The 24,056-nt window shown below is 41.7% G+C and overlaps 1 protein-coding gene across 2 annotated transcripts in view; it reads right to left on the bottom strand.

Annotated features, from left to right (window-relative positions):
- The window catches only part of LOC134819248 (uncharacterized), a 28,226-nt gene extending 12,039 nt beyond the window's left edge, over positions 1-16,187 (bottom strand). The window contains exons 1-9 of one of the 2 annotated variants that reach the window (XM_063829072.1): positions 16,087-16,187; positions 15,064-15,115; positions 13,882-14,040; positions 13,512-13,578; positions 13,163-13,320; positions 12,705-12,764; positions 10,973-11,107; positions 7,198-7,331; positions 6,831-6,920 (exon numbers count right to left, since the gene is read on the bottom strand). In XM_063829072.1, the coding sequence (XP_063685142.1) occupies positions 6,831-6,920; positions 7,198-7,331; positions 10,973-11,107; positions 12,705-12,764; positions 13,163-13,320; positions 13,512-13,578; positions 13,882-13,974 (737 nt within the window). In that variant the 5' untranslated portion in view covers positions 13,975-14,040; positions 15,064-15,115; positions 16,087-16,187. The remainder of the gene's footprint in view (positions 1-6,830; positions 6,921-7,197; positions 7,332-10,972; positions 11,108-12,704; positions 12,765-13,162; positions 13,321-13,511; positions 13,579-13,881; positions 14,041-15,063; positions 15,116-16,086) is intronic. The other variant, XM_063829073.1, reaches the window with a different exon arrangement.
- Positions 16,188-24,056: the final 7,869 nt, after the last annotated feature.

Below are 24,056 nucleotides of genomic sequence, written 5' to 3'. Positions count from 1 at the left end.
CAATTCGAACAACTCTGTGACGGATTGGAGACGTGTGGTGACAGTGCAGAGAATGAGGTTTGTAGGATCGCTAGAGATTTCCCAACGATCAATAAGACCGCTCTTTATCAAGGATCAAGGCGAGATTTATGCGATGACTCTAACTGTGAAGTGAAAGAATTCATACGACCCTGGATTACCGATGTATTCGGAGTAAAAAAGTCAGAGTTAATCGTTCCGACCTCTAAGGTTAATTGCAGCTATTTGTTTGGTGAATATTACATGTTTCTCAGTTGCATGGATCTATGTCTAGATGCCCTTTGTCCTCTAAATAAAAAAAGGACATTGTTGTATAATTCATGTCCTGGCCAATATCCTGATCGAGTACATACACTTGCTAACAACTCTTTTCTAACGTTTGTTGAGAAGTCAACGAAAGGCCGATATCACCAAGACTATTTTCAATGCAATAACAGTAGATGTGTGGAATACACGCAAGTATGTGATCTCATAGATGATTGTGGGGACATGAGTGACGAGTTGAACTGTGAAAATCACATGATTTGTGAAGACACTTTGAACTCAACTAAACATCAGTTTATTTCCTTATCGCAGAGATGTGACGGCATATACGATTGCTTTGACCTCTCAGATGAATGCAATGACATTTGTGGGAAAAGGATACTTGAAAACTTGACACTGCAGGTATCATCCTGGATTATGGGGGTGCTAGCATTGATATTTAACTCGTACACCGTATTCATTGGACTAAAAACTATAAAGCATAGTGGGAATGAACGCATTTTAGCTAACAAAGCCTTGATCAGTCTAATCGGATCAGGGGATCTTGTTATCGGACTATATTTAGTTCTTCTGTCTTCCTATGATAGTTTTGTATATGGGAACGGGTTTTGCAGAAATCAAGCCGAATGGTACACCGGAACAGCATGCTCCATATTAGGGGTCATCTGCACAGTTGGATCACAAGTGTCCCTTTTCGCAATGACAGCTTTAAGTATCATCAGAATGTATAAGCTTACTTTTAAGAAAATGAGTATTCCAGGCCCTGCAAACAGAAGTACTACTATCAAACTCGCTTCCCTAGTCACCGGAATTATCACTGCTTCGATAGCTATAGCTGTTACGCCATTGATACCTTCATTAGAGGAATATTTTGTACAGGGAATGTACTATGACCCCATCTACAAAGTGTTCATAGGCTTCCCCAACAAAGAGAAACATGTTAATGTTCTTCAAGCTCACTATAATACCACTAACATAACTATGGATTCAACCTGGAAACAAATCGGTGATAAGGTGGACGGTATGTTCACTCAGGAACATGGACTTTTGAGTAGACGTCCAGTTCATTTCTATGGTAACGACGGTGTCTGCTTATTCAAGTACTTTGTTCGGAGTGACGATGCAAGGAGAATTAGACAATCGATTGAAAGTAGAGCGGACATAACTGATCATAAAGGAGATCCAGTAGTTTGGCTTATGCTTGGTGTGAACTTAGTTTGCTTCATCATCATCACTTTTTGCTACATAGTTATCAATATACAAACCAGGATTTCTTCACGGAGATCAGGACAGCATCATGCCCCAGAAAGAGTGAGGGACAATAGATCTGTACAGAATAAAATTACTCTTATTGTTGCGACTGATTTCCTTTGCTGGGTACCATTTATTGTTATAAGCGGTATGCATAATCTTGGCGTTTTTGATGCAACTAAATGGTATGTTACGTATGCGATGATAGTTCTTCCACTTAACTCTGTTATCAACCCGCTGATATACGAAAAAACGTTAACAGAGTTCCTAGGCAGAAAGTTAGGGGAAGTAAAAAGACTTATCAGGCTCAGTACCTCCGCAGTCGTATCTTCGATTACAAGATTCATTTCGACGATGACTGAAGACATACAGAGCGGGAACAATGATCTGGATGTCATACAGATGGAACCTTTAAGAGTCCTAGAGGATCAGGAACTTTCAGATCAAGTATTAGCTGAGACAGAAAATCTGTGAAGTGTTTATTGCATGATACTTGCTACTCATATATTACAGCTCTGACTTCATAGTTCGTGAATATGTAACATTTGTATTTAAATTTAATTGTAATCGATTGATTAATTCTACCTTAAAATATTATGATTGTATCTATAGTTTACTCCTCAGCAATATTTATTACTTACAGAATCACATCCTGATTCGTTTAATCTTTCGAATAACGAATCTATCAGTTGTACATAATAAGATTGTGAACTATGTTCAATTTTATACCGCGAATCTGAATTCTGATTTCTTCTTTTCAAAGAGTTCATTTTCAATTGTACTAATGCGCTAATGATTAGTTAAAACTATCTAAATTAAATGTCTTAATAGTAAAGTTTTACATTATCTTCCTCGATATGATTAAGAATGTACGACAGAAAGTCTAAGGCTAAGACGACACGTAGATCACCAGTCCAGATGTCTCACTATCCCACAAACATCGATTGCAATAATTGGTAATTATTGTAAATAGTAACCATGGTAACATGCAGTAATTGGTAATACTTTAATAGCATCCGCTGGATGGGGGTGAGGCTATGGTTTAAAATGGCATAAAATGGCATCAGTTTGGTCTCACGTCACCCATAGTAGTATCTACACTTCAAAACTAAAAGATAAAAGTTCTGCTTAATCATTATACTAGTAGGCTCGCGTAGTCTCAGGTAGGCTCACGTAGTCTCACGTAGGCTCAAGAGTTATTCCGTCTGGAGCAAGAACCTTGAAACATTCTGAGAAGTTCCCCCCTCATAGAGTTAGTAGTTAGAAGATATACCAAGGGAGAGCATCCAATCAGGATCTGTAGCACTGAGTAGAAAACATCAAATACATAGGAAAACTGTCCTCCATTCGCAAGCATTTCAGTTATCTCCACAGTGTAGACGATCATCCCAGCCCAGGGTAGCGTGGTGGTGAGACAAACAACTAGGATCGCTATTATCGACCAGGGTACCGACCTTTGCTCCATACTTTCTTTTGATTTGAAATGTTCACTAGATGATGAGGCAGATTTGGTCAAGATGCTGTGTGATTTCCTTGCCCTGATGACTACTCGGATAATGTAGAAGTAAAGTATGATCACAGACAGAACAGGCAAAATAAAACCCAAAGCTAAAAGAATACCAAAGAAAGCTTTGCAGGCCATCTCTGATTTGTCCTCAAAACCACAAATTGTAATCTCATCTGTATTTCCCTCCCCACCAACAATCTCCTTAGTGACGGTGACACTACAGAGCCCTAGACTAGGTGCAGCTGATACTAGTCCACAAACCAGCACAGAGACTCCCAGCCCTGCCAGCTGGTACCTCTTCTTGATGAAGTGAGAGTAAGAGAGAGGGAAAGTTACAAACAGGCTTCTCACCAGGGTGATGATCAGGACACAGTAACCCGGCAGAAGCAGAGCGAATGTTTGCAGACCCTGCTTTATTCGACATCTATCATGTGTATCTGTTACCATGGTAACATGTGTATCTGTGGGTGAGACTAGTTCCAGGATGAAGAAGGACATGACAACAGTTAGGAGTAGTAATTGGGAGAACAGGTACATTAGAACAGAGAGATAGAGCTTCAGGAGGGGTCTGAAGTGCTTGATAATGAGGTAGACAGTGAGAGTGCTGCTGATAAAGAGGAGGGCACCAGCTGGTATTGTAACCCACTTGCTAATACTCAGACTCAGCTTGTAGGGGTTAGGGACGAAGTTCTCTTCTATGTCTGGTACTCTAAACATGTCCGATATCTTCTTAAAGAGATATTATTTAGAGACAAAAATGTAGCTTAAACAAGAGCTGTAATTTAGAAAGTAAATAATACGTTCAATGTAGCTTAAACAAGAGCTGTAATCTAGAAAGTAAATAATATGTTAAATGTTTAGAGGGATTGGTTCAATGACATTGTCTGAAAGCTTAACCATTGAGAGAAATATTATTAATATGTTATAATAAGTTGCCATTATTTATTGAAACCTGCCTTTTCTCGTAAGGCAAACATCAGTGATAATCAAAAAGTAAAGCGGCAGATGGGTCTTGGACGACTTTTTAACGTCCGTGTGTTCCTCCTGAGCGGCAAAGGATCAACAGTAATAACTTGATAATGTTGTAGAGGTCCAGGTTGTACTGACACCACGGTATCAACTTGTTGTAGAGGTCCAGGGGCCAGGTGTGATTAGTCTCGCTCATTGAGCACCGCTTAAATACAATGATATCTGATCCTTAGTCAATATCAACTTAATCGCCATCCTTTTGATAAAACTCTATAGCTGATGATTGTTAAAATTATCGTTTAAGGCTGTCGAAAGTTATAAAAACTATCCGGCACAGGTAAAGAGATAGGAGTTGTTAAAGGGGACTAATGCTCTAAGTTTTACAACAAAATAAAAATAAAAACAACAAAAACTATTGAACAATATTGCTTCAGCTGGCGAATTAGAATTTTAAAAGATAGCGTTAGATATATAAAATCTTATACTAGGTGTGTGAAAATGAAAAGAGTTTTTAAAGCAAATGGCCCAGTTACCTCTAATTGTAATAGCTTAATAGTAAGATAGTGCTACTAGCCTATTTGCTGATCATTATTCTACCATTAACTACTTCCTTTTGATAGAATTCCCCCAATTCTTATCCTTAGATGCTAAGTTTGGGATACAAAAAGACCATCAAGAAATAATCCTCTGGGAGGGGACTGCCTGCATTATCAACGACAAAGACCTGATAAGGAGACTTGAGATACGAGATACCAAACTACACACAAGTCACACATTAACAACACGCCACAACACTACAATATCTTCGTAGTTAAGACTTTGTGTCAGGTTCCATGAGGCAGGAAGTGTACTTAAAACAACTAAAAGCGCATCCAACCTTAGTTACCTAGGTTACCTTAGTAAACACTAAACAGTTAACATAACGGTTCCAACCGTAAACAGTAAACAGTTAACATAAACTTGATAATAGATCTTAGAATAATCACTGCGCTGCTATGGAATGACTGTGAGGCTAAATCTAGTAACTGTCGATGCTAAAAAGGGAGTGGGTTTAATATTGGTGACACCTTTTGCTGTGCAACCTATATGAGGTAGGGACAAACAATTCTAGGGATAACGTATTTTCATCTAAACTGGCTTTAAAGTGTATATAGAAGTTATAGCTACAGATAGTTGGATTAAAGTTAACAGATAGCCGAAGAAACACTATCGAAATATTTAAACAATGTTAATTCAGCTGGTGATCAAGGTATCGGAATATTTAAACAATGTTACTTCAGCTGGTGATCAAGGTATCGGAATATTTAAACAATGTTACTTCAGCTGGTGATCAAGGTATCGGAATATTTAAACAATGTTACTTCAGCTGGTGATCAAGGTTTTAGAGGGATAGTGTTAATATTCAGCTAAACCATCTATTTAACAGGATAACTAACACCAAGGGGTGTGAAAACGAGATGAAAACGGTAAGAAATCTCAAATACGCACAACAAATGAATTCAATTTATACAAGGTATAAATTAGTCGACACAACAGCGTTTTAACAAGTTTAACAACTGGACTCGGATCTACTCGTTTATCACATCTGCAACATATTTCTGAAAGTCACGCAGAAACGACAAAAAGGAACTGCTCCTTTTAGTGAAATGTAAAAAGTTCCAATGTAACTGGTAACCATGGTAACATGACTACATAATCTTCAAAACACCAGTACTTTAGTTGCGGCCGATCTGACGGATGTGGTGGTTCTAAAAACCACCAACTACCAATTATAACATTAAAACATCCTTAAATAGGCTGCTACACACATTTCAGATAACTCTGAGCAAAGTTCAGGATCTAGAAGTAAAACGCTGGAGTTTGACAAAGTTCAGGATCTACAAGTAAAACGCTGGAGCTTGACAAAGTGCTGGATGACGAACCTCATCAAAATATCATCTGGATTCCCTAAAACTTAGCAAAACTTGTCTACACTCATATTTCAATCACCAATCAAATATTGTTACATTCAGTTGTTACATTCCCCTACAGTCAGTAGACAGTAGACAGTGAGTGTCGGTATTCTTCCGTAACAACGTATTTAACGGTATTTGTAGAGTGTTTTGATTAAAGTAATATATATATATTGCAATGATTACAACGTATTTAACGGTATTTGTAGAGTGTTTTGATTAAAGCAATCTTTATATATATCAATGATTACTGAGCTCTTCAAATCTTGAACCACAATTTATCATAACGATAAATTACTTGAATTGTATACATACTATTGAATTGAAAGTAATGTTTTGTATTATTTCTCAGTATTGATGGGTTATGTCTAATTTTAGGTTAAGACTAGACGGTGTAAACAATGTTTTAATGAGAATAACGTCCAACAAACAACACATCAGTTACCATGGTAACAACTGTTATAGTTACCATGGTAACAACACATGATAACAACTGTAGTAGTTACACATGGTAACAACACATGATAACAACTGTTGTAGTTACCATGGTAACAACACATGATAACAACTGTTGTAGTTACCATGGTAACAACACATGGTAACAACTGTTGTAGTTACCATGATAACAACTGTAGTAGTTACCATGGTAACAACTGTAGTAGTTACCATGGTAACAACTGTAGTAGTTACACAAGATAACAACACATGATAACAACACATGATAACAACTGTAGTAGTTACCATGGTAACAACACATGATAACAACACATCAGTTACCATGATAACAACACATGATAACAACACATCAGTTACCATGGTAACAACACATGATAACAACTGTTATAGTTACACATGGTAACAACACGTACCTGCGTGTCTCGTGTTGTTCCACTATTTTGTCGTGCCATTCCTCGTCATACGCTGGTTCCACTGCAGGGTTGGGGGGCTTGTCCATATACCTGCAGGTCAGTAGTCAGTAGTCAGTAGTCACTAGTCTAGTAGTGAGAGGACATTATACCAAGTACAGTGTGATAAAAAGCATCCCTCGTACCTTCTTCTAAAATCACTTATTTCTGTCTTTTAATGAACTCTTGAACTAACGAATATCTAGAAATAGTTTACATTCAAATTAACAAGCTATTCAGATTGAAGAACTATATTACTAAGACTAACTCACGCTGGTCTAAGACTACAAGCTATTCAGATTGAAGAACTATATCACTAAGACTAACTCACGCTGGTCTAAGACTGCCGGGCGGGTGGTGAAATCTAGGAGGGGCTGAAGTTATCCTCTTCTTGGGTTTATAGGTCTTGTTAAACAGGTCCGACTCAATACACTGCAGAACCCACTTAGACTCGAAACCGCCTTTCTGCGAGGGGAAGTTGAGAGTGTTGGAGAGAAGGGGGTGGTTAAAGAGTGCTGGAGAGAGAGAGAGAGAGGGGGTGGCTAAAGAGTGTTGGAGAGAGAGAGGGGGGGGGGGAGGGGGGGGGGGGGTTAAAGAGTGTTGGAGAGAGAGAGAGAGGGGTGGTTAAAGAGTGCTAGAGAGAGAGGGGGTGGTGGTTAAAGAGTGTTGGAGAGAGAGAGGGGGTGGTTAAAGAGTGCTAGAGAGAGAGAGAGGGGGTGGTGGTTAAAGAGTGTTGGAGAGAGAGGGGGTGGTGGTTAAAGAGTGTTGGAGAGAGAGAGGGGGTGGTTAAAGAGTGCTAGAGAGAGAGAGAGGGGGTGGTGGTTAAAGAGTGTTGGAGAGAGAGAGGGGGTGGTTAAAGAGTGTTGGAGAGAGAGAGAGGGGTGGTTAAAGAGTGTTGGAGAGAGAGGGGGTGGTGGTTAAAGAGTGTTGGAGAGAGAGAGGGGTGGTTAAAGAGTGCTGGAGAGAGAGATGGGATGGTTAAAGAGTGCTAGAGAGAGGGGGTGGTGGTTAAAGAGTGCTAGAGAGAGAGGGGGTGGTGGTTAAAGAGTGTTGGAGAGAGATAGGGGGTGGTTAAAGAGTGCTAGAGAGAGAGGGGGTGGTGGTTAAAGAGTGTTGGAGAGAGATAGGGGTGGTTAAAGAGTGCTAGAGAGAGGGGGTGGTTAAAGAGTGTTGGAGAGAGAGAGAGAGGGGTGGTTAAAGAGTGCTAGAGAGAGAGGGGGTGGTTAAAGAGTGTTGGAGAGAGAGAGAGGGGTGGTTAAAGAGTGCTAGAGAGAGGGGGGTGGTTAAAGAGTGTTGGAGAGAGAGAGAGAGAGAGGGGTGGTTAAAGAGTGCTAGAGAGAGAGGGGGTGGTTAAAGAGTGTTGGAGAGAGAGAGAGAGAGGGGGTGGTTAAAGAGTGCTAGAGAGAGGGGGGTGGTTAAAGAGTGTTGGAGAGAGAGAGGGGGTGGTTAAAGAGTGCTAGAGAGAGGGGGTGGTGGTTAAGGGGGGGGGCCAATGGGTATTTTTTTGTGAAACTTGATTTCGAGATAGCGATTGACCAACAAACTAAGACCAGTGACCGAACTTTTGAGGGGGTCCCGGACCCCAACCGCCAAACGGTGCGCGCATGGCAGCCACGCCCATATTTGGTCCAAATTAGGCCCAATTTAGCCAAACACCCTGAACATGCCCAAAACCAAGGTTTATGGTGCTCTACTTGTAGCTAGTGGTCTCCTGAACTCGTATATGAAATTTCATCAAGATTGGACAAAAAATGACTGAGTTATGAGCCAAAAACCATATGCCCATATTTGGGCATACGCACCAAATTTGGTAGATTTCGTCCCATAAATTGGTCAAATATCAATATTTTTGAATGAAACTTACTTTATATGAAAGGTAAGCCTAAACTACATATTATCTGTAAGTTGTAGCTTTATATCTGTTTAAATGTGGATACTAAGGCGAAAAAACCACAAAAAATGAACTAAATTGCCCATATCTCGGTTCGCGATATTTGCGGAATTGATCTCATTAAAATTGTAACAACTCAATCAGTTTTCAAAATTTTTGCATGAAATTTTCGGAATCGACTCGAAATCGCATTTCCACCTTATTTTAAATACGGATTTTTGATTAAGGCCTCCAAAAAAATTTGGCGGCCAAATTCTGAATTTTTGTGAGATAATTTTGGAATTTGGCCGCCAAATTTTTTTGGAGGCCTAAATCAAAAATCCGTATTTAAAATAAGGTGGAAATGCAATTTCGAGTCGATTCCGAAAATTTCATGCAAAAATTTTGAAAACTGATTGAGTTGTTACAATTTTAATGAGATCAATTCCGCAAATATCGCGAACCGAGATATGGGCAATTTAGTTCATTTTTTGTGGTTTTTTCGCCTTAGTATCCACATTTAAACAGATATAAAGCTATAACTTACAGATAATATGTAGTTTAGGCTTACCTTTCATATAAAGTAAGTTTCATTCAAAAATATTGATATTTGGCCAATTTATGGGCCGAAATCTACCAAATTTGGTGCGTATGCCCAAATATGGGCATATGGTTTTTGGCTCATAACTCAGTCATTTTTCGTCCAATCTTGATGAAATTTCATATACGAGTTCAGGAGACCACTAGCTACAAGTAGAGCACCATAAACCTTGGTTTTTGGCATGTTCAGGGTATTTGGCTAAATTGGGCCTAATTTGGACCAAATATGGGCGTGGCTGCCCTGCGCGCACCGTTTGGCGGTTGGGGTCCGGGACCCCCTCAAAAGTTCGGTCACTGGTCTTTGTTTGTTGGTCAACTACTATCTCGAAATCAAGTTTCACAAAAAAATATCCATTGGCCCCCCCCCTTAAAGAGTGTTGGAGAGAGAGAGAGAGAGAGAGGGGTGGTTAAAGAGTGCTAGAGAGAGAGGGGGTGGTGGTTAAAGAGTGTTGGAGAGAGAGAGGGGGTGGTGGTTAAAGAGTGTTGGAGAGAGAGGGGGTGGTTAAAGAGTGCTAGAGAGAGAGAGGGGTGGTTAAAGAGTGCTAGAGAGAGAGAGAGGGGGTGGTGGTTAAAGAGTGTTGGAGAGAGAGGGGGTGGTGGTTAAAGAGTGTTGGAGAGAGAGAGGGGGTGGTTAAAGAGTGCTAGAGAGAGAGAGAGGGGGTGGTGGTTAAAGAGTGTTGGAGAGAGAGAGGGGGTGGTTAAAGAGTGTTGGAGAGAGAGAGAGAGGGGTGGTTAAAGAGTGTTGGAGAGAGAGGGGGTGGTGGTTAAAGAGTGTTGGAGAGAGAGAGGGGTGGTTAAAGAGTGCTAGAGAGAGAGAGAGAGGGGGTGGTTAAAGAGTGTTGGAGAGAGAGAGGGGGTGGTTAAAGAGTGTTGGAGAGAGAGAGAGGGAGTGGTTAAAGAGTGCTGGAGAGAGATAGAGGGGGTGGTTAAAGAGTGTTGGAGAGAGAACCCACTGCAGAACCCACTTAGACTCGAAACCGCCTTTCTGCGAGGGGAAGTTGAGAGTGTTGGAGAGAAGGGGGTGGTTAAAGAGTGCTGGAGAGAGAGGGGTGGTTAAAGAGTGTTGGAGAGAGAGAGGGGGGGGGGGTTAAAGAGTGTTAGAGAGAGAGAGGGGTGGTTAAAGAGTGCTAGAGAGAGGGGGTGGTGGTTAAAGAGTGTTGGAGAGAGAGAGGGAGTGGTTAAAGAGTGCTAGAGAGAGAGAGAGGGGGTGGTTAAAGAGTGCTAGAGAGAGAGGGGGTGGTTAAAGAGTGTTGGAGAGAGAGAGGGAGTGGTTAAAGAGTGCTAGAGAGAGAGAGAGGGGGTGGTTAAAGAGTGCTGGAGAGAGAGACAGAGGGGTGGTTAAAGAGTGTTGGAGAGAGGGGGGTGGTTAAAGAGTGCTAGAGAGAGAGGGGGTGGTGGTTAAAGAGTGTTGGAGAGAGAGAGGGGGCTGGTTAAAGAGTGTTGGAGAGAGAGAGGGGGCTGGTTAAAGAGTGCTGGATGGGGTTGTTAATGAGCGGACAGAGCACCTAATGATCAACTGAACTCGGAGAACGCATATAGGGGTACCACCCGCTGTCCTTTAGAATAAACAAGCAAATGTTGTACAAAGTGAAATCAAGTTAAAAAAAGAAAAAAAAAGAGTCCCAAAAGTTCTAACCTCCTCGGCTCTGAGAAGGTCACTAAAAGTAAGGGGGCAGCCCTGTTTAGTTCTGTGTAAAGTGGGTGGAGTCAGAGCTCTCACTTCCGGGGCGCTCTGAACTCTCTTAGTCACGTGCACTCTCTTCTCCATCCGCTGCAAAAGGGGTGGTTACCAGGGGTGGTTACCAGGGGTGGTTACCAGGGATGGTTACCAGGGGTGGTTACCAGGGGTGGTTACCAGGGGTGGTTACCAGGGGTGGTTACCAGGGGCGGTTACCAGGGCGGTTACCAGGGGTGGTTACCAGGGGTGGTTACCAGGGGTGGTTACCAAGGGTGGTTATCAGGGGTGGTTACCAGGGGTGGTTATCAGGGGTGGTTACCAGGGGTGGTTTACAGGGAGGGGGGTTACCAGGGGTGGTTACCAGGGGTGGTTATCAGGGGCGGTTACCAGGGCGGTTACCAGGGGTGGTTACCAGGGGTGGTTACCAGGGGTGGTTACCAAGGGTGGTTATCAGGGGTGGTTACCAGGGGTGGTTATCAGGGGTGGTTACCAGGGGTGGTTTACAAGGGGGGTTACCAGGGGTGGTTACCAGGGGTGGTTATCAGGGGTGGTTACCAGGGGTGGTTTACAGGGGGGGGGGGTGGTTACCAGGGATGGTTACCAGGGGTGGTTACCAGGGGTGGTTACCAGGGGCGGTTACCAGGGGTGGTTACCAGGGGTGGTTACCAGGGGTGGTTACCAGGTTAGTGACTTATTCTACTCTAATATAATCATAATAGTGATACAATTTCTATCCTGTTACATTAAGAAAGCATAAAATAATATAAAATCATTGTTACTTTAAATAAATCCCGCTAGTAAAGCTAACAAGTCACCTGAGAGATAGAAAGTGCGCGCCACTTATTCCTATTCATTACCAGATGATTAGTATTGAATAAATTAAAGCAGAGGCCGGAATCTGTATAACTACTACAAACAGCCATGCTGTGTACTACACACTGTGTAGATAGTGTGTAGTGTGTAGTGTGTAGTGTGTAGTATGGGTAACTGTGTCTCACGGTCTGGGTAACCAGCTGATACGGAGGTTGTCTCCAAAAGAATAAGCTCGTCAATTTAAAGAGGCCAAAGTCGTTTTTGGCTCTGTGCCCAATTTCAAATATCAAACATTACAGCTACAGTAGCTATAAGTAACTTATACAAAATGTATAAAAGAAACAGGCCGTAGAAAAGTCAAAAGTGACAATTGTAATTGAAAAAGATAAAAAGCACATGTTTTTAGTAGCATGGCTCCTGTCTGGCAAAGCCACTGAAGCTTGTCTAGTTAGAATAGTGATCATACGTTGTATAAAGCAGAAACCACGTGACCCCCATATTAGGAAGTTTCACCACAGTAACATGACCTTGTAAGGATATCACGTGTTTGTACGTAATACTAGACGTGCAGGAATGTGAGCACTGAGTCTGGTGTGTGGTTTTGGTTCTTATTGTTGTTGTTTGTCTGGGATGCCAGGCACAATGTGACAAACAAAATAGTTAGACAGATAGACGTTACCTCAGAGAAGCAGCAATTTGGACGGAAAGCAAAGTAATACTACTAATATATACTACTATATATACTACTATATATACTACTATATATTATACTATTATACCTGGAAAATAAATACAGCGAGACAAACATTGAAAAGGCGGTAAAAGCAGATGATGCTACAGTGAACACTGAGTTATAAATATTCAATAAAATATTTACCCGAGATAAAAGTGATTTGCTGAGAGTCAATCGCTCGGTTACCATGGCAACGGTTGTTCCCTGTGAGGTGTTAATTCATCGAGAATGATAAAGGTGACTCTAGTAGAGTTGAAATTGGTTTGAACCAGCCGTATACAATTTTGAGTGCATGATGAAGGTACCCCCGTGTAAAATCCACCGATAAAGACGAGCGATAATAATAAATAATAACTTCAATATAGATAATAATTATTAAGATTACGTTTTGAGGCTATCGGCTGCATTTTCCGAGGAAAGGCCGCTCGATAACGATTACTACCACTACTATAACGATTACTACCACTACTATAACGATTACTACTACTACTATAACGATTACTACTACTACTATAACGATTAGCTAATCAGTTTATTACAGGGAAATATGTAAAAAAACAGCCCCGAGATAACCAGATAAGACCCTCCGTATATTATCAAACCTCTTTAAGTCCGGCGGAAGTGGGTCGCTGTTGAGGGGCACTAGCAACTCTAGATCTCTGTCTCCGGAGTGAGTTGCTGGGGACCTGGGAGACTGTGTGGGGACGACAGGACAATCCTCCCGAGGAGGACTTGGGGGAAACTGCGGATCTGGGAGTTCCTGGGGAGGGGGAACTATCAAATAGTATAGCTGGGTTCCTTTCAAGTATAGTATAGCTGGGCTCATTTCAAGTAAAGACATGGCTGGGATCCTTTCAAGTATAGACATTTCGAGGAGGCTACAGAGTTTCCACGTAGTCGACTTTAATGGATAAAACAAGAGAAACACCCCTGAAGAGAGCTATGGCTTACCTTTTAGCTTCTTTTTAGATTTCGACCTGGTTAGTTTCTCCTTAACATCCCACTGAACTTTATCTACCTAGAAAAGTAAAGGAATCCTAACAACACATCAGTTACCATGGTAACATGGTAACAACTGTAGTTGGGGAATCCTCAAATCTACCAAAGACAAAAGAATAGACGTTTTATCTAACGAAATTCACATGCATAGTACTGTATTAAAAGATTGAAGGACAATTAATGATTTATCACCGTCACAAATAATAAAATAGTTCAGCATAATCCGATCTAATTATGCTTGTTAAATATCGAAATTGCATAAAACGCGATTAAAACTTAACCACAACTGGGCCATTATTTTAAAGTTATAGTGTAAACTCACAATGTCGGTGATTCCCTCCGTGGCCCCTTCGGTTACTGTATCTAACATAGCTCTATCTAGAAACTTGGAGTTCGACTCCTCTCCTGTGTCCATTAAGGAACCATCTTTAACATTCCCTCGTGGGAACAGAGTTCATTATCTACCCCTTCTTGAGAGGACCTGGAAAGTGAAAGAGAAAGTTTATTTTCTGGTGATCAAAATAGCTAAGCAGCAGGAGTGTGGCTGCCCACTGACCAGTTGCAGTGTTTAGCAGTGTTTAAAAGTGCACACCGCAAATTTTGCAACTTTGGCTAAAATAGTAATAGGGCGTGAAACAGAAACATTGTGCTATGTTTTGCAGCGTGGGTCTAATTACATCACCCTTAAATTAGCGATAAAAATTTTCGCTTCCTAGAGAGATGCAGAACACTAGGAAATCAAGGAATGTAAACAGTGTGAATTGTGGCTTCAACATTGCTAATTTTCTGACTTGTTTTGTGAACTGCTGATTTCCGATATTATCGGCCAAAACAAAGGCTGTCTTTTTACGATATTTTAATAGATGGAATTAATTTGTACACAATGTTTTATGCGTTTTATGTGCCAAACTACCCTGGTCCCTGACTGTAAAATCATTAAATATTATTCATTGAATTACTAAACCTAAAGTATTTTCCACTAGAGGTCTAACAAATAAAACTAATGAAACACCGAATCTAACCACCAGGAAGCAGTTAGCAGAAGCTATCAGTTTGCATGTTTCTTTTGAACTTGATGATATGAGGATTGGTACAATGATTCAATTCATTCAGTGGTTGTTCCCAGGGCAGGACTCAACTCTAACGCTTAGTTATAATTTTATCTGTAATCAACATAGAATAAGAAAAGTGCAAACGGAAATGTTTTCTGCGTGACTTCTAAAATAGTAAGTTTCGATTAGGAACATGCTGTGCACTCGTTAAATTCTAATTTTATGATAATCAGAACATATCATAATATTATTATATATATATATATATATATATATATATATATATATATTATACCAACTTTTCAAGTTGGTTTCTCTAGCTGATATACAAATATGGATTCGTGCCGTGCCGAGTAACTACAGTTACTGTGAGTTATTAAAACCGAACAAAAAGTGTTGCTGTTCTTCGCAATGCTTAAAGGTGACGAAGTGCCTAGAAAGCGTTTACTCACGGATCTCCAAGTTTCTGACGGAAGCTGTCCGCCTTTCCGTCTAACAAATCGTCTGAAGATTAACAGGATAATAGAAAACATAATAACAAATATCAGCGATATGTAATATATATATAATATATGCTTCTGTAAACAAACATTTACATAAGTATTTATAGGTTTGGATATATATTGTAATTTGATGTGAATAATAACGCTTTGGAGTAGACAGAGGTAACATTTACTTTTAGAGGCAACAAAATATCAAAATTTATGCGGTTAAATATGTAAGTTATGCGGAACCACCGCATTCTAAGGATGCCTCTGCTGGTAACCGACACAAAGTGCTCACCACTGCTGGTAACCCTGGTAACCAACACAAAGTGCTCACCACTGCTGGTAACCCTGGTAACCAACACAAAGTGCTCACCACTGCTGGTAACCCTGGTAACCGACACAAAGTGCTCACCACTGCTGGTAACCCTGGTAACCAACACAAAGTGCTCACCACTGCTGGTAAACCCTGGTAACCGACACAAAGTGCTCACCACTGCTGGTAACCCTGGTAACCAACACAAAGTGCTCACCACTGCTGGTAACCCTGGTAATCAACACAAAGTGCTCACCACTGCTGGTAACCCTGGTAACCGACACAAAGTGCTCACCACTGCTGGTAACCCTGGTAACCGACACAAAGTGCTCACCACTGCTGGTAACCCTGGTAACCAACACAAAGTGCTCACCACTGCTGGTAACCCTGCTAACCGACACAAAGTGCTCACCACTGCTGGTAACCCTGGTAACCGACACAAAGTGCTCACCACTGCTGGTAACCCTGGTAACAAAGTGCTCACCACTGCTGGTAACCCTGGTAACCGACACAAACGTGCTCATCACTGCTGGTAACCCTGGTAACCAACACAAAGTGCTCACCACTGCTGGTAACCCTGGTAACCAACACAAAGTGCTCACCACTGCTGGTAACCCTGGTAACAAAGTGCTCACCACTGCTGGTAACCCTGGTAACCAACACAAAGTGCTCACCACTGTGGTCTGATGTCTGTCGGACGTAGGTGTTTATCTCCGACGCTTCATCCGACATTAGAGGCGCTGTCGTCTGTAGTTTTAGTGATGTCCGAGAACTTGTCCGAACTTGCTCACCACTGCTGGTAACCCTGGTAACCAACACAAAGTGCTCACCACTGCTGGTAACCCTGCTAACCGACACAAAGTGCTCACCACTGCTGGTAACCCTGCTAACCGACACATAAGTGCTCACCACTGCTGGTAACCCTGCTAACCGACACAAAGTGCTCACCACTGCTGGTAACCCTGGTAACCAACACAAAGTGCTCACCACTGCTGGTAACCCTTCTAACCGACACAAAGTGCTCACCACTGCTGGTAACCCTGGTAACCAACACAAAGTGCTCACCACTGCTGGTAACCCTGCTAACCGACACAAAGTGCTCACCACTGCTGGTAACCCTGGTAACCGACACTAAAGTGCTCACCACTGCTGGTAAACCTGGTAACCAACACAATGTGCTCGACCACTGCTGGTAACCCTGGTAACCACACAAAGTGCTCACCTACTGCTGTAACCTGGTAACCACACAAAAGTGCTCCACCACTGCTGGTAACCCTGCTAACCGACACAAAGTGCTCACCACTGCTGGTAACCCTGCTAACCGACACAAAGTGCTCACCACTGCTGGTAACCCTGGTAACCGACACAAAGTGCTCACCACTGCTGGTAACCCTGGTAACCGACACAAAAGTGCTCACCACTGCTGGTAAACCCTGGTAACCGACACAAAGTGCTCACCACTGCTGGTAACCCTGTTAACCGACAAAAGTGTGCTCACCCACTGCTGGTAAACCCTGGTACCGACACAAAGTGCCTTCCAACGCACTACTGGGGTAATCCCACTGGTTAACCGACACAAAAGATGGCTCACCACCAGGCCTGGTAACCTGGTAAACCCCTGACCACTCAAAAGTGCCCTCACCCACCCTTGCTGGTTATAACCCTGGGTACAAAAACCGAACACAAAGTGCTTTAACTCACCAAACAGCTGGAAAACCCCGGGTCCAACCCCAAACACAAAGTGCCACACCACTGCATGGTTAACCCCTGCAAACCCTCGAACACGTAAAAAGTTGCTCACACCTGGCTGGAAACCCTGGTAACCCGACACAAAAGTGCACACCACGACCTGGTAACCCTGGTTAACCCAAACACAAAGTTGCTTCCACCACTGCTTTGGTAAAACACCCTGGGTAAACCCAACACAAAAGTGCTCAACCACTGCTGGGTAAAACCCCTGGTAAATAAAGGGCCTTCACACACTGCCGTGGTAAACGCCTGGTAACCCAAAACACCAAGGTGCTTTCCACCACTGTGGTATTCCTGAAATTGGTTCCCCTGTCCGGAACGTAAGGGTTGTTTGTTCATCTCCGACGGCTTCCAATCCCGAATCATTAAAAAGGGAAAAAAGCTGGTCCCCCCCCATACCTTGTTAAATTTTTATTTATTAGTTGATGGTCCCCCACCGGAGGAACTTGTTTTTCCCGAGAAACCTTGCCGGTTCGCTGACATTCCTTTTTAACTAACCCCCAATAACGTTTTCCTTGTAGAGACCCGCTTTCCAATCCAGCCGTACCTTTCCTTCTATTTAAACACTTATTTTGGGATTTGTCCTGAACAAGTAAAGGGGTTTTCAAACAAAAAAAATAAACAATAAATAATTGCCAGAAGCCTAAAAATATTAATTTTTGCGAATTGTACAACAAACTCCTTCCACCCCCCCAAAAAAAATATCCTCTGCTTTAAAGACAAACCCACAGTTAACGAACACCCGAAGAAAAGGTTATTTAAAAATTTGCGCAAATCCAACGGAAGTTAATAGAGTTAAAGCTTACCGTCCCGCATACTCCCCTCCGCAATTTAAGAATTGGTAACTAACAACCCCGGTAAACGTAAGCAAAGCTACAATCCCTCCACAAACCAGTCCTCTTACAACCCAACCCCCCGACCCAGTGGGGCCTGACATACCCCCCGAAACAGGGGGCCGTGAAAACCCCCGAAACAGAAGGCACACTAAAATACCTTCCTAAAATAACAAGGGCAACCTACCCTACGGCCCCCTGTCCTGAAAACAACTCCCCTTTGTAGTAAAACTATAATACCTATAAGTTAGTTTAAAAATACTAGAAAGTTTTGTATCTAATCAAATGGTTCGCTTAATAAGCCTAATACCAAAACGTCTATTTTAAAACGGCACACCCATCCATCAGGTACAAATTATTATGGTTTTTTATAACTCCTCCGGGCTTAATTATTTTGGTAATTTACTTTACCCTCCTTATCCCTCATGTCCCCCCCACCTATTCGGTTAACTTTTTTCCTCCTACCTATGTCACTATTTTTGGGTTAACTTTTTCCTCTTTTCTAAGTTCCATAATCTCTCCCTCTGGACTCCTGCAAGAATACACTGTCGTAAAAATACTTATGTTTTCTCCTTAGCTCAACCCATGGGCAAACCCAGCCCCCCCCAGCAAAACAAATAACTGTGGGAGCAATTATGTTGGGGGAAACACCATTTTGGAAATCAATCCGGCAGGGACCAAGGCCCCCTTGTAATTACAACCCATGAAATTATTAAGCAGTCCGAACATTAAGGAAACCCCGGCGGGGGATCCTCGGTTAGTTTTAAGGCTATCTTGATCCATTTAAAATTTATTAAAGCAAAAAATGGTTATTAATTATAATGTATGTCCTGAATCCCGGTACCGCATCCTATTCTTACAAAGCGTTTTCCCCCGAGAGTCCCTATGTTGTGAATGGATCAGGCAGGAGGGCTCACGAGTGTTTATAATGATTTTATTTTATCCCCGAAAGGTTACATTTTAAAAGCCCCGGTTAGTGGAAAATCCCTTGAAGAAAATGAGGTAATAGGTTAAAGAAAAAAAAAAAAATGTTAAGGAGCAAACCTCAAATTTTCCTCAAGATGTCCCCCCCAACTAAAAAATGATGTTTGGCCCTTTCTAACCACTTTGAACTATGTTCCCCCATTAAGGCGCCTTTTAACTACAACCGTTTTGTATATCCACCCAAAACCCTTGAACTGCGGGACTTTGTTGACCAAGGGGGTTATTTATTAATTTTGGCCCCGGAGGAAGAGAGGGTCCCCCCCCGCAGTTAGCAAAGTTTTCCCCCCATTATGACCTTTTGAGTAAATTGCTTGTAACAAAACTGACTAACAAGAAATGTTTATATATTTCCTCTTTCCAGTTCTGCTTAGTGGCGACAAGTTGCTTTTAATAAAATAGTGGTTGATTATCTCGCCAGTCAATTTTCCCAAGTTGATAATTAAAGACGTAGCCCTCAAACAAGCCACTTAAAAGGATGCTTAAGTTTGATACTGGTAATAGAAGCCTAGATTTCTGTTTTTTTTGAAACTTCCTTAGTTATTTATATAGGCTAATCACCACTAGATGTTTACCATGGTAACCTTAGTGGCTAAATAGCCCAACAACGGAACCCCGATAAAAAAACAGTCCCTGTGCGGAGTATCACAAAACCAAAGGTCGAGCATATAAACCCTAACACTTTGCTTGTCCCCGGAAGACTGGTTTATGGATACTATGGAGGACAGATGGAAAGCCCATAAACACCAGACCTCGATAACGAACCGCTCCCGGGATTTTCACGAGAAGGTCAGCGTGTGATAGGTTCTCAGCCCTGACAATAATCTCTTGGTTGCCGGTAACCGGAAATCATTACATGCCAGCAAATTTTTAAGTTCCCCAACAGCGTAACCTTTTTCCTTCTTTCAAAAGCTGTGTGCCCTCCAAAACTTTAATAATGTGACCTTACCTGAGAAAAATGTAGAAAACTGGAAAATCACATCCAGAAATCGGGGAGAAAAAATGGGGTGGAATTGATGTCATGGGAGATGTATAGCAAAACATCAGTTATAACCTCCCCCTCAATTACAACTCATATCCCAAATAGTATTATGGTCCCCCCAACTTACACCGGTTCCACTAGTTGGACCCCCGGTATTGGTTTTCATGTTGCAAATAAGATCCGAATAAAGGCAAGGCGGAGATCACTATGGGGCCTGGACTGTTTCAAACATGATTTATATTTAGTTAGTTCGTGGGATTTGTTAGCGAAATAGTCCCCCCCCCCCCCCCTGAAGGTTCCAGTAAAGAGGAATCCTACATTAATATATAAAATTTCTTAGAATTTTTTTTTGTTTTTATCAATCGGGATAAAACCTTATAGGAAGGTTTAATCCTCATAGTTGTCCCAGAGTACTTGTACGATAGAAAATACCCTCCGACATTATCTCCCCGTATTTCCTTTCACCCAGCGGGGAACTCCTAGTAAATGAAATCTAGTAATGTATAAATTGTGGTATGATTAGACAAACAATGGGCCACATAAGAGGGCTTTTAACAGTTAGTATTTTGATATTTCCCGTTTAGAAAGATTATATTTAAGTGAAAATTATCCGCCCACTCTACCTCCTCTCCCACTCCACATGTTAGGGGGCTGATCTAATAACGGGTTCACCCCCCCCTAAAGAAGGCGAAGCCTTTGTGAAACGTAAGCAAGTGAGAATAATGCCCTTTATATTTATACTAAAATTATTTCGGTTGTTGGCTACTTGTTCATAATTGTTTCTGGGAAATTATTTTTAAGGGTGCGCTGACTTTCTACCGTAAAAAATTTTCCCTACCTTGAAGACGAAGAAAAAATTTTCTTAATTAAAAACCGTAATCATTAATCACATTTTATCTGCTTTAAAATCAGGAAACGTCCCCGTTTTAAAGAGTCCCCGATAGTAAAATAAAAAAGCGCCCGGGCCCCCCCTTCCCCAATTTGATAGCAAAGCCAAGGCTAATAGCAAGGGGAAAAGTTTTTTTTTTTGGTCCCCCCCCCCACCGATGCGTGCTCAATGCAATTATTTTCAGAAACGCAACCTTGTACTAGAAAATGGGTTATAATCGTAAAAAATATTTCTTTAATAGTTTATAACGATAATATATAACGGATTTTTATTTAACTTCATTTACTAATCCGGGAAATGTTAATTTATAATAGCATCCATACATCCCCATTAACGTTAAAATTATTGGAGCCCCCCCATCCGCACATCTGGCCGGTGTGGGAAAAATCAGTCCCCCCCCCCCCAAACTAGTAACCGGGGTAAACCGTACGTAAAGGCCCAATTTTTTTTCCCAAATCAAAGACTGGTAAATATAGTTAAAGAAAGCTATAACCGTAATCCGTCCCCCACACCCCCCCCCCGTAATCCCCTGGCTTGTAATTATATTGTCCAGTAAAAAAATAATTTAACCAGTGCTTTGGGCACCTTCCCCCGCTTCCCCCGCCGTTTAATTACGTACCACCTCTTAGAAGCCCCGACTGACGGGTTAAAAACCCTCACCCGTGGGTCCGCCCTTTGTTAGCTTTAATTTTGTGGGACCCCCCATCAACGTCCCCTAGTTTATTTTTTGTTGTCTTAATCTGACAGAAAGTAATTTTAAGAACGGAATTAAAACGGTGGTTCACCCCCGACTCTTTCCCTTTTCGGCGGTAATTATTAATCTAAATTTCTCCGTTCTATATATTCCCGGAAAAAAACAGACCAAGTGGGAAATTTTATAAAAGGTTTGCACCTGAGGGCCGGAATACCCCCGGCAAAAAATCACTAAATTTTTACAGCGGGCTAAAATTTTAAATCAAGATGTCCAAGGTGAAATCCTTTAAGAAATCTTCCAGTATTGTGACCCGCAAAAAAAGAAATCATACTAAAAAATTGGTAGGAATAAACAAAATTCTTAAACCGGGCAACTGTGTGTTGCCTACACCTAGAGCAATTCAATGTAACCGCTTATCAACATTTTTTTTTCCCCCTTCAGGCGAAATGGATTAAATGGGATTTAATCCCGATTTTTCCTTGAAAAATTGTTTCCTAATTTTTCTCCGAGATAGTGGGGGAATTAAAGATTTTAATGCCTTTTATTTGGGAGAAAACCGACCCCTAAGTTTGGCCTACCGCGAATTAGGTGGTAAACGACACTGGACCGTCCCCCACGCCGAAACTAATGCCGTTGCCCATAAATTGCAAATGAGAACGCAGCTGGGGATTTTTGTTTAGGATTTTTTCAATTTTTTAAAACCTCAGTACATGAGGTGATGGGCCCCAGTCCCCCGCCAGTACAATTGTTAAGTATGCAATAACGCAATTTTTTCATCAAATTGTTACACCTCTGATAGTTAAATCAAAACCAGCGGAAAACTGGCCGGACCCGCCCCCTTGACTGATTCTATCCTTGAATGATGTTTCCCTCTATTTTGTCCAAATGAAATTTTTAAGTTTTATCCAACTATTTAATAAGTCCCCCCCCCCCCCTTTTTTGGTCATTAATACAATTTTCTTAAATTGAGGTCCTTATTTGATTTTTAAAATTTTAATTTTGTTATATATAGTTACAAATTAAGTAGAGTTTGAAAGGTATTTAAATTGGAGTCCTATTTTGGGGTTCCCGGTCAGAATCCTGCCCCCCCCCGGTCCCGAAACCCACTGTTGTAGCATACAGTGAATTCCTTTCCCCCACCTTCTCAACTAAAACCCCCCCAAAAAAGCGGTCCAAAGTTGTTTTAACACACGCCACAGTTGTTGGAAACTAAACCAACACTCCACAATATCAAACCTTTTTTTGTGAAAACCCATTTTCATATCTTCAGGATTACTAGTTTAACCGGGCCATCCTCTTCCGTCCCTTCCTTGTTATTTTCGCCGTGGTTTAGTTTCCCAGTGGCTTAACAAGAAAAGGACTTCATCCCCCCGATTCTGAAGATCAAGGGAGGGGGCGGGGAAAAAATCCAATCCAGGGAGAACCCTAGCCAGAAAGTTCCACACCAACATCCGTCCAGACTAAGGAAAGCAGTGAGAACCCTACTGGGGGGAAGCAAGTGGAAACAATTAACCACGAAACCCCCTCCACCCCTACCACCTCAGTCCCCCCCTTCCCAGAACCCCCCTGCAATACTGTGCATTTTTACTGGAGCAGGAGGGGGGTGGTAAGCTTGTTGGATATCATCCCTGTTGGATTACCACTTTTAACAAGGAACATCCAGGTCTAACATTCCCGCCAACAGTTTTCCCCTCCTCCCCTCCCTCATAGCGCAATTTTGCCCCCACCCAAAATCCCTTTTTCACTGACTTTTTCCAATTAGATTTCAGATGATGATTGTTGAGGATCCGGCTTGTCCCCCACAGACGCCCCACCAGAGTCCAAAGGCCTTTAGAATTCGAACCCTTGTTGAAAGGAGTAAATAAATGGGTAACGAGTTTTTATCTCCAATCCCTCGCCTTCAGCAAAGATTGATTATTATGGGAATAAACCAGTTTATCGAAATCGTGTAAAGTCTGCAATCAATTTAGCGTCCCCCCCAAGAAACCCGGATACACTACAGCCCAAATCAAGGGATTTGGTATTCCAAGCACTTTTATGTGCGGGAATGGGAACCCTGCCAATTGCCCGATCTGTGCCCCTGTCCCTTCTCCAGAAGCAGCTCAAAACTTATCAAAAGATTTCCGCCTTCTTCACCAAGGGTTTTAATTTGGGTTCCTCAACTGGGTGGAGGCAAAATACGCGAAAAAGGATTTTCAAGTGAGGTAATAGCTTTTTCCGTGGGGGGATTTACTTTTAGTTTATGATTTGATGGCATCTTTTTTGAAGTTTTAGAAAGGAATATTATACCGAAAAAATTCCAAAACAAATCTCGATTAAAAGTTAACCTTCACATTAACAAAAATGTGAACACAAAATTTAGGACAATACCATATTTTAAATATTTACACATGATGACCCCAGGCCTAAAAAATTAAAAAACAAGTGGGGGTTTTTTTATTATGAGCCAACGATTCAAGTTATTTTTTTATACAAAAATTTAAAACAAAGAACAAGACCTGGATTTGTCACTTACA

Source organism: Bolinopsis microptera, chromosome 8 (assembly GCF_026151205.1).
Source record: "Bolinopsis microptera isolate Bmic1 chromosome 8, MBARI_Bmic_1.0, whole genome shotgun sequence".
Lineage (NCBI taxonomy): Eukaryota > Metazoa > Ctenophora > Tentaculata > Lobata > Bolinopsidae > Bolinopsis > Bolinopsis microptera.
Note: the sequence above shows the minus strand (reverse complement) of the source record. Positions and strands in the feature narration are given on the sequence as shown.